General features: G+C 41.8%; 1 protein-coding gene across 1 annotated transcript; it reads right to left on the bottom strand.

Annotated features, from left to right (window-relative positions):
* Positions 1-3,058: 3,058 nt before the first annotated feature.
* LOC108091764 lies at positions 3,059-3,956 on the bottom strand. Its single transcript, XM_017191109.2, has 3 exons — positions 3,661-3,956; positions 3,244-3,289; positions 3,059-3,181 (listed from the first exon to the last, which is right to left on the bottom strand). Exons 1-2 carry the CDS (start codon positions 3,820-3,822, stop codon positions 3,266-3,268), a joined length of 186 nt encoding a protein of 61 aa, XP_017046598.1. The 5' UTR covers positions 3,823-3,956; the 3' UTR covers positions 3,059-3,181; positions 3,244-3,265.
* Positions 3,957-11,389: the final 7,433 nt, after the last annotated feature.

Raw genomic sequence — 11,389 nt, 5'->3', positions numbered from 1 at the left:
AATTATTTTACTTAAAGTTTGACACTGATGTCATATATTTAACAATGATATTATATTACTTATTGTTTAATCGTTTTCTCAAGAGAGAAAATTAAACATTAATTTCATTATATAATTTACTGATTTTAAATCATTGTTAAATATGGAAATGAACTACGTTATTGTTATTTGCTGTATTGTTGGACATCGACTCTCTTATTTTACCCATTTTCCTCAAATTCAAGCCCCCATGGGTTAATTCCATCCCAAACCAAGCCAAGCCAACCGTTTTGTGCGTGTTTTTCTGCCTGCACTTGTTTTCTTTGGCTCGGCTTGTTTTTATTTCGTTAATTTTGTTGTTGCGGCATCTGTTGCCTGGCTTCTGTTTGGATTGTATTTGTGTTTGTGTTTGCCCTAACCCTTGCCAAGTAAAATAATTTTAAACGTAATTCTCGGATGCGCCTACCACTCGGATATGCATCGCCTCGGATGCCTGGCCCACTTGAGAGTGGAGTGTTACTTTTGGCAAATGTCAGAGTGCCTCTACACACACTCCAAATCCACGCTGCCTGTGTGGGTTTAACCCACCAGCTAACAGCTAACAGCTACCAGCTACACCCCTTAACCCATATGCACTCAGCGCACATCTCCTGCTGGCAGGGACATGCATAAATATTATAAAACGTGCTGCTGCCGCAGATAGGTAAGTGCAGATCCCCACTGTCTGGCCAAAATGCTTACCCCCGGCTCTGCTAAATAAGCCCACTTGCTGATTGTCTGTCTGTCGGCCGGCCGTCCGGCCCTTCTACGGGCCTATGTACCATATCTGTGCGGTTGAGTTTAGGCCCGGATTTTTGGCGTACTCTTTGGCTTGCTGTAAGGAGCTTTTATGCCCGGACTAACTGGCTTGAACCACTCTGCTTTAGAGTCAGGCCATAAATTTTGGCCAAATGCTGGTAGAAATCTGCCCGTTTCTTTATCATTTTTTTGCCTTTGTTCAAGCAAATTGTATTTCAAATGAATGCTGTCCATACATTTTGGTTTCGTAATGTTTTGTCTTCAAACATAAATTTATACACTTTTTAAGCCTCTAATATCATCGAGCAAAAAGAATTCCCCATTGTGCAACTTGCTTTACAAATATTCCCATTCACTGGCAGGCTGATAATCCTTATTCCTGTTCGTTTTGTATTATGTGTGGTATACAATCACGTTTTTAATTGAGAATTTCCATAAGGCATAACAAAATGTATTGGGCCAACGAATCCTCGAACCCCTCCGTTGCGGGTTACCGATTTCGCAAGCTCAAAGCAATTAATTGCCAGTTAAATGCAATTAAGTGCAGCACGCGGAAAGATTCCATGAATATATTTACGCCCGCAACAGCCATTTTAATCGACTACAAGGCGATAAACATTAAAGAACGGCCATAAGGTCGAGTTCGTATTCGTATTAATTAAAGTCGCTTCCCGTTCGCTTAAGCCGGGATTTGTCACATGCAGGTCCAAAAACTTAATTAACTCGCTGTTTTATACGCACTTTTCGAGGACGTGGCGGTATCGTTTCTGGTTGCAGGTTGCACGATGCTTTTTTCAGGCTGCAGGCTGCAGGTTGTAGGTGGCAGCGATCCGTGCGGCAATCGCGATAAGTGCAACAGCAAATGGGAAGGAAATCTGGAGCGGTGCAAAGTCCACAAACAATGTGTAAGAACACGCGCGCGTTGGGGGAATTACAATTTTAATAAAGTCATACACACGCACACCCGCTGGCCAAGATGCCAATATGCGTGAGTGTGAGTGCGGGCGAGTGGGGGCGACGGCTCAGTCAGACTTATCCGGCAAAAGGACTGTACCGGCGTACAACACACCATCAATTTTTAATATCTATTTAACATTTCAATCAGCGGAATGGCAGCTCAGAATTCGCCGCTCGATTCGTATGCAAAATTTAATTAATATTTAATTTTTCATTTATTGTATTTCTGTGTTTTGCCTGCAATTTCCATGACGCATCGCGGAGCGCTAATAAAATTAAACGGCCCCAAACAACACAGGACCGATCCACTCACACAGACACCGACACCGACACCGACACAGACACACAGACGCACAGACGCCCGCACACAAACACTCTTGCACAAGAACACTCGAGCGAATCAGTTGTGCTTTTTTTGCCTTTGCGCTGGCTGCTTTCTGGGTTCCACGCGTCGCGTTTGGCTCCTCCAGCGGATTTCGCGTATCCTTGAGCAGAAGACCGTAGCGCCACGTTCCGACACGAATACGAAACTGAGCCACGGCATTGGCAAAAACGCTGCCGAGCACCAAAATGTCCTTTGGCTCGGTCGATTCCATCTCGGGGACTTTTGCGCTCGTCGCCGAGTCCTTCGGCGGACCGACCGCCTCGTTTCCACTCAACTGCCGAATGAAAGTAAAAATGGCACGAGCCCCGCGAAGAGAGCGTCTCGGCAGTTTGAGTTTGTTTTGGTTTAAATTGCATTTCAGGCCCTCGAGAAGTGGGCCTATCCCAAGTTGTTTTGCATTCTCGTCCTGCCCGAGGGAAATGTGCTTCTTTTCGCTTCAATTTTTGATTTTCTTTACTGAAATGCAATAAAAGTAACTGATTTAATATACTGTTTGACTTGAGCTATTGGCTTTTATAAACTGAATTAGCTCGAATGGTCGGTTGGTATTCCTTTGTATTACTTCAGTACCGAATTAAATTCTTTAATTTGGAGCACAAATTATTTTTAAAATAGTAGGTGTATATCCAATGATAATAATAAAAAAATCTCTTAGCAGTTACCCGCCTGTTCCGTAGCATTTTAGGAAATGCAAAAAAGGCAGCAGTAAGTTTCTTGACAATTTTAATAAGCTTCTTATAGTTCAAAATACCACCTAAGACTCTTATTGACTTTATTGTTTTTACCTTCAACACAGCATCTGGCAAACTTTTCCCAGTTTGCATGTCGCAATGAAAGAGAAAACTACCCGATGACCGAATTTTTCCTCAGTTCTCTTCAAAAATCAGCGCCTGCGCCTAAAACAGCTTCCAGTCAGCAAACCAAGGAATTATAAGAGTATTTTCCCTTTTTGGGACTTTATCGCTTTATTCAGCGCCGTCGAAGTCAAAGATTTCGTTTATTTAAAATCATTTTACAATGAAAGGATTTCTTGATTTAAAAGTGTTGATCCATTTTAGAGTCCTAATTACAAAAACAATTCAAATTTATCATTTATGCATATGTGCAATAATAGAAGTTCTTACCCATTAAAATTAATTTGGCTTATCACATCTTCATAATCTTCCAAATCTGTAAAATTACATTTGTTAGTAAGTGCATACATGAAGTTTAATGAAGTCAATTTTAAAATATGGATTTTTAGTATCAAAAGTATTGATTTATATATTTTTTAATGTTTATGTTGACAGAATATAAAACATAAAAAATATTATTTACTAACTAGAACTATCAAACTTTAAGCTTTAATAACTACAAAAAAGGTTTAGATATTACAATTTTTGTCGCATTGTTATCATTATTCACAAAATTTTATCGGCTAGAATAGAATTTGACAAACAAAATACCTTGTGTATATTTGAAAAAGGCTGTGTGTAACCTGTACAATAAAGCAAATACCTTCTCCAAAAATACTCCTTTTCCAAGTGGCTAATTCGTCTTACCCTGTCATGTGCGTTGGGCAACGGAGGACGAGTCGCGCCAGTTCCCGAAGGTCTGTTCCTGGTGGAGGCGGAATTCGACGAGGTCCCAGTTCCTCCTGGCCTGGTTTTCTTAACGTTGGTCAAGGGCTTCGGAGGCGACTTCGATGCTGGTTTCTCGGGCATTTTCAGGCTGCGTCTTTGTCCATTAAATTTGTGCAAGGCTATACAAATTTTGTATGTTAGTCCGGACGAATTTAATGTGGTAGCCCACTAGATGCCAAGAAAGTCAGATCAAGTTCACATGACGACTTTCAGCCAGGCAAACGAATACCTGTCTGACTTTGAGTCTGACACAGGGCAGTCCAGTCATTCGTCAGTCGTCACGGCAACTCAACTTAGCGTTCATAAATGTATGAACAGTTGTGTTCAACAAAATAGCAGCAGTTCTAACTTCAGTTTCTTTTATTTTGCTTATTTTCCTGCTTAAATACCTACTGTTCATTTATTATAAATTTATATAAATTTTCATAGTCATATAACACTCCTTCTTGAAATCAACACACTCCATTTTTTATCCAACCGCTCTGATTATGCTTATTGATTAGAAAAACAATATAGAATGTCTATTGCCTTGAATGGAGCTGTATATGGCCATACATCATAAATGTCAGCGCCTGAAATTACGCAAAAAGCATAAAGCCATATAAATGAGTATACTTTAAGGCGCACTATATTTATGTACTTGCCGGGAAAATTGTCGCACTTGCATGAAATATGTCCGTGTCCATAGATGGCAGTGCGTATATTTTTTATAAATTAATTTGCATAAATTATGGCATATGAGCGAGCGAGGCTAAGTTGAAGCCGGGCCAAGCGTTTGCTATTTATCAAGGCAGCGCAAATTCCTCTAAATGTCTGGCTCACAGCAACAATCACTCACTCATTCATTCCATCATTCGGCGCTCCATTCACTCCATTCCTCCACTCGCAATTTGCATTTTTCGCACGGGCATTGTCCGCTCGGTAAACGGCACTCTTATGGAAGCCCCAGGGGTGAAAGTTGGGGGTTCGGGGGTTGGCGGCGGCGGCAACAATGTTGATTGTCTGCTAAAGAGCATAAAGTCGTAATGGAGTGAAGCAGATAAACATAAAAATAGCATACAATTGTGGGCACAAAGGCGCAGGCGAGTCGGGAAATGCGAGAGGAAATAGAAAAGCCAAGCCCGTAGAATGGAAAATGCACGCGTACGCGCAAATGTTATGGCCAATCACTTTATTTCACTTGTTTTCAATTTTCTTCAGCGCTTCGCTTTTCTTCCACTTCTTCCCGCCCGAGATTCTGGGGGTGGAATCACGTAGAGGTCATGCTAATCAGTGCGACAGCTGCCTAAACGCTTCCACCTCATCTGGAAAATGGCATTGTGCACTGTAAAAAGAGGATATCTCGGTAAGAAAGCTTTTCCTGTTACCTTAGCATAAGACAAAAACAAAATGCTTCTGCTAGAAAACAACTATTTTAATAAAACTTAAATTAAAATTCTTATTTTTATTTTTTTTAAATATTATAGAACACAATAATTTTTTCTTGATTTTCTGTTGGTACAAGACAATATATGAAACACCTAGTAAGACATATTTAAATTGCATCACTTAATTTTAAACCAGATATTTTCTGCTGGATGTCATAAGCAGGTTGTTTCCACGGTGTACTAATGCTCTCCTTCTCCTGCTCAATCCGCAAACCCCAGAGAATAGCCACAAAAACCATCGAATAATTGAGTCATCAAATGTTTGGCGCACCCTTTTACTTTCGGCTGGCTGTAGCCACGGCTTTGACAATTAACCGAACTATAAAATGTTTAAGTTTGAACACCTGGCTGGTAGAAAAACGTTTTCCCAAAATACCCACATACCCACACACCCACACATAGACACGGGCACACGCATACATTTAAGCCAATTAGCATTTATGTGCGTCGCTGGCTGGCTGAGCAAAATGCGTTACATTTTCATCAAACGCACGACACTTTGTTTTAATTTGAGCAACCGCACGCACACAACCAGACAAACCCCACGCACACACACACACACATGGGTACGAGGACACCCACGCATACAGTGACAGGCTCTGGTTTTGGTCTCGTCACGGTTTACAGATTTCCGTTCCCCAAAGATCCTCGCACGGGATATAACATTGTTTTGGGCAATTCGCTTTTACTGTGATTAATTTAAATGCACCCCATTCCCCGTCCCTCTGAATTTTTATACTCTCCGTCACGTGTTCGGGATTCATAAATATCCTTGAAGCTCCCGCGCCGCAATTTTAAATCGAAGTGCTCGTGGAGAGAAGTCCCCCTTCGGTGGAGGACACAATTAGCCCCCGATGGCAGACAACGCCTAGAGTTGCCGTGCTAATGTGGAATACCCTTGACTCGGCTTTGGGGATTAGCTGTAAGGAAACGGAATCATTTTACTCCCGGAATTTATATGGGAATCGTAATCACATACGCATTTTATGGGCCACGTTAAAGGGAAGGGGGAGAAGACACACCAAACATTCATAAACTATGATTATAATGAGGGAAATACAAACGAAGTCTTCCATTTTACATCTTAATTATGGGTGAAGGGAAATACTTCTTTTTACAACTATACACTGGGAAAAAATATGAGTGTTTCGTAAAATGTCTAAAAATGTATTTTCAATAGAACAAAAAAATTCTTAACATATTAAAAATTTCTTTTTTTTGCCTTAATTTTTATTATTATGATTTTTGCTTCATTAAATGTCAGTTTATTTAGTGGCTTAATCGTTCAGTCGAATCGGATTAGGTAGATTGAAAAGGATCAAAAAACCTTTCTTAAAAAGGGTTTTTAAAGTCCTCGAATATTTTAACAATGATTAATGAGCACATACAAATTATGGAGGCACTTTCATGAATATCATGTCAAACATTAATTAATTAACAACCAAAATTAGCCATCCTCAATACTCCTACACATTTTTCGAGTGAACTCATTACGGTTCCATCTGTCAGACCACTCTGTTAGCCGATAGGAAGATCTTGGGTTGCTTTGTGCGAACAGCAACTGCATTTGGGCCTGGTCACCCAATGCGTTCTCTCACCTCAGGTGTAAATCAATTTAATTTTTGGCTACTGGAAATCCAGGCAAGTGGTAACGGAGGATATGTACATGGGCACCTGTCCAGGTAGCATTACCTATCTGCTCCGGCGTGTGTGCGTGTTGGTGTGGGTTTCGGGTATCCAGTGTGCGTGCAGCACATATATACGATCATGCATCATAATCCAAGCCCAGTCCCATACGCACACCACCGCACACCGACACCCGCACACAGATACACATCAGTTGCTTTGTAATTAATTACTTCACACATTGACGCCGGCCAGATTCGGGTGCGGATGAGGGTATTCCCAACAACGGCCAACACAAATGTAAAGTTTGCTCTCCGATTCCGATGGCGCCAATACACCCAGCGAAAATGTCTTCAGCAACTGAAGATCCTTTACTATACGACCTTTTTGAATAATTAACGCAGTTTAAAGCTCAAAATACAAGGTGTCTAATATGTAGGTTAAAAGATAAGATTTTGAAAAGTAGATATATTTGTCTGAATACCATTATCCCGTCTTGCTATATTTTCTAATTTTAAGCAAAAAAGTGTATGTACATTTTTTAGATTTTAGTTTACCCAAGAACATGCTATGATGCTTAAAGATTTTTGATTTTTATTTTGTATCTATCAAATCTATACATCATGAAATATTTTCAGAAATAAAGACTCCAGGCCTTCTTGGCTTAATTTAGCAAAAATCATTTTTGTATTTCCAATTTGGGTTTTTATTTTGCAATAAAGAAAAAGCGATTCTATCACCTCAGCCATAAAACAATACCATTCTTTTAGTTGCAAGCCAGTTGTTTGACTTCAAAATGTTTTTCCTGAGTGTTGTGCTGCAGCTTTTGTTGCCTTTGCCGCCCATGCTAACTAATATTGTTACCAGCTTTCGGATAGTTAGCTGCATGTTTGTCTAGCTGCTCCTGCTGCTGCCCCCTCCGTTGTTCATATCGTAAATTATGTGCCATTTATGCGGCATTGGCTTGAAATGGAAATTTGTCCCATTTGTTGCTCGGCGAGACACTTGAGTATTCATATGGGAGCCCCCGGCCTGTTGTTTGGCATTGATTTATGCGACCGAGTAAATTTGGCTAAATATTAAATGAAACGTTAAGCACAAGATGCTCCTGCGCAGATCCCCGGCATCTTCGCCTTCCCCAACGAGGGTCAACTTTAATTTGACTTATAATTAGGGATAACCTCTTTGAACCCTGGTCTCCCCCCCTCGCCCGCTTGGCCTGCTCTTTTGGGCGAATAATGATGCCCTCAATTAAGCCAACAAAAGTTTGGTCCACAGCCCGACAGAGCTGGCTGCAATTATACGCGCAGGCAAATTGAGTTAGCGCCTCCGACTTGAGCTGCATTGCCATGCATTTGAGTCGGTCCAAGAAGTTATATAAAATAACCCGGCAACCGTGCAAGGTGAGAGCGGTTTGTTTCTGCCGGTCTGCTGTTGTTTTTAATGAGCTTTGGCCGGAGAAAAGGCCTGATTACGGGGCCAACTTGCGAGTGGCTTAATTATGAGTTGGAATTAGTTTCGCCTTAAACGCAGTTCACACTATCACATTACGCGGCGCACATGCGAGCGTTCTAATTAAACTTCCATGCCAAAAAGTTGCGCTTTTGATTATGCTGCTGACCAATAAGTGCAATCAGGATGCAGTGGCAGTGGCAGCGGCAATGGCAATGGCAATGGCAATTAACTGGCGGCGGTGAGGGCCGGAGTGTCGGATGGCCGGCAAACAAACTGTTGGCTTAAACTCAAGCGCGGCAACAATTTATGCGGGCCACAACGAGTTGCGCGGCCAACAAAACAACCGAAAAAACCAAAACGACAACATAAACAACTCGCATATGAGCATTTGGCCAGTTCGCTGTCCCATCCGCCACTTCACGTACATTGTGGTTACCACATTGCAACCGAAACAGCCAACAAATAGAGAACTTTCCGCAGCGTTGCAAGCTGGCAAAACCCCTTCCATCGCCACGGCCGTGGTATGCAAACATTTTGAACAAATAGTTAACTAATATTTCGAATGATGTTACTTTGCGCAACTCTTTTCCGCATCGAAAAATATCTGTTCAATGGGCAGCTATTCAGCTCGCTCCATAATTGGCCTTCCATCTTTTTTCTGTGGGTTCTAGGGGGCTTAACCAAATTCCTCTCACATTTTCACATCTAAAATGTTTCCATTAAATATTTTCATGTTGCAAAGGGCTTCTCTCGGTAAGTAAATGGCTTTTAAATTTATGAACACCACTCGCAATTAAGAAGCCCGCTCTGACGATTCAACTTCTTTAAGGGCCAACACGAATCTGCTCCCCTCTTCTGCGGCCAGCTGTCTTCAAATGTTCCACTAGAAGTATTTTCACACAGCAATTTTCAGACTAGCACAAGTGGCAAGCAGCAGCAGTAGCACCAGAAACAGCAGCGGCATCAGGAGCTCGAAAAAAAAAGAACGAAAACAAAATATTATGTAATTTTACATTCAAGTGAGCGGAAAATATAAATAAGCAGCAGGTGCTCATTTCCTGTTCCGCAGCAAACATGGTACAGTCAGCATACAAGCACTCGCACACCAGCTGCCCACCGAGTCCTGGCCCAAAAGGACGAGCAGCTCGCAGGGAGACGCATGCACGTGAACTATGGCCAAAACACACTCGCACTCGCAGAAATACTATATTTCGTTGGATAACCACTGAATGGTCACTAAATTTTGTTCCAAAAACAATATCAATTTGGTAACCATTAAGATGAGTTGCATGGACATTCTAACTGGAAGATACTTTATTTTAATAATTGTAGTAATATTCTTTGAGTATAAATGCATCTAAATAACATTAAAAAGCATTTGCTACTATATTACTTATTCACTTTACGTTAAATTGATGAGTAGGGAATTTCTTTTCTCTTTTAATTTGAGCATTCATCAATAGGATAGTATAATCTATTTGACGCTTATAAAAAGTTCTACCTGCTTGTGAAAGGGAATGGGTTCAAAAATGCGGATCATATCTTCAAACGATTTCTCCCACTTTTCCCAGTGTATACACACGATGCCCTGTTTGTGTTTTTCCAGCGGGGAGCTGTGACTGCGACGAGTTCATTTATATAAATGCCTCGTCGGGTGAAAAGGGAGGGGGTTCGTCTGAGGGCGCTTGCCACGCCCACGTTGTAATGAGCCCCAAGCAAAAACTAAACAACTTCAAAGTGGACAAAGGCAATTACTTTGCCAGGTGTCAAATGTGTGTGCGTACGTGAGTGTGCGAGTGTTTGTGTGTGTGTGTGGTGTGCCTGTGATGACGACAGGTGAGTCCGTTGAGTACCTGTACCTGGTCAAAGTCTATAATTAACAAATGATTAATTATGCATGACTTTGGCGCCTTCGCTCGTTATCAACACGCCCACATCACTTTCCGACCACCCCGCCCCCTTCTCCGCCCACTCTTCCGCCCCCTTTTCCGACGCCCGCTTCCTGTGGCACCTTTGTAGTTTTCCGCAAACTTTTCGTAGCCTTTGATTCATTAACATTTTGGCAATGTGACTCCGCAGCCTTTTCCATAAACTCCGAGCTGCGACTCAGTCTCCTTATTCTCCTAATCCAAAGCAGGCCTAATGGTCTGGCCAGGTTTACGATTGCGTCTTGTTTTCCATTTGGCCGACGGCTTATTTACATAGAACATGAGAGCAGCAAACAGTCCCAACACAATTTGCATACAACTGCAACAAGTTCTGGTGGGGAGCACGTGTAATGGTCATAGGGATGGCTCTAGGGTCTCCTCTATGAATGATTTTAATCCCTACTTATAAAATAGCTTAGCATTTTGTATCGTGTTTTATTTAAAATATAAATAAATTTCAGTTTTATACGACTCTTTTTAGTATACTTTTAAAAATTACAACCCATCCTATAATGAACAGGATTTTTTTGGTTTTCAAATGTTGTGTAAATCGATGACTCACGGTCCTCTCACGGATCCATCGCAATCCCCCGGGAGACACATAATCAAGGTGCCGCTGGGATACACATACATGGCACTCGGATTGGGTTGAGCTGACACTAGCATGTCAACTGTAACAAGTCGGCCACACAGGCATTAAACTATGGAGGTTAATTTGACTAGGGCCGCCGTTTGTGGTGCTGCCAGATGAATCGCCACGGGCTGACGTGGACACAATGCGGAGCAGACTGCTCCATCCAGTGCAACAATGCTCCAGCGAAAGACAAAGGATAAGCTAAAGTATATGTATGTATGGTATATAGCAGTAGTGTGCTCCTGCGGGCGAATGTATGTTTTGAAATCTTAACAGTCCAGGGCCTGTTTTGTATTCCTATTCTGCGCAATATGTGTGTCGGGCAATAAAATGTCTTCCACTTCAAGTTGCAGGCTGGCTCGCTTTAAGGGGCAACGTTGCGTATGCGCAATTATTAAATGCAGCATAAGGCCATTTGGCAAAGGCAACACGATGCAAGTGAGCGTAATTGCTACCAGTGCCCCGCGCCAACTCCCCGCTTTACGAATGTTTTGTCAGTCGATGTCGACGCTATTAACATTTACTTGTGCCGAGTGAAAAATGCACGTCAAATGAACCGTAGAATGACCTGAAAAAAA

The sequence above is a fragment of the Drosophila ficusphila genome, unplaced genomic scaffold, assembly GCF_018152265.1.
Source record: "Drosophila ficusphila isolate 14025-0441.05 unplaced genomic scaffold, ASM1815226v1 contig_791, whole genome shotgun sequence".
NCBI classification, from domain to species: Eukaryota; Metazoa; Arthropoda; class Insecta; order Diptera; family Drosophilidae; genus Drosophila; species Drosophila ficusphila.
This window is presented reverse-complemented; position numbering and strand designations above follow the sequence as displayed.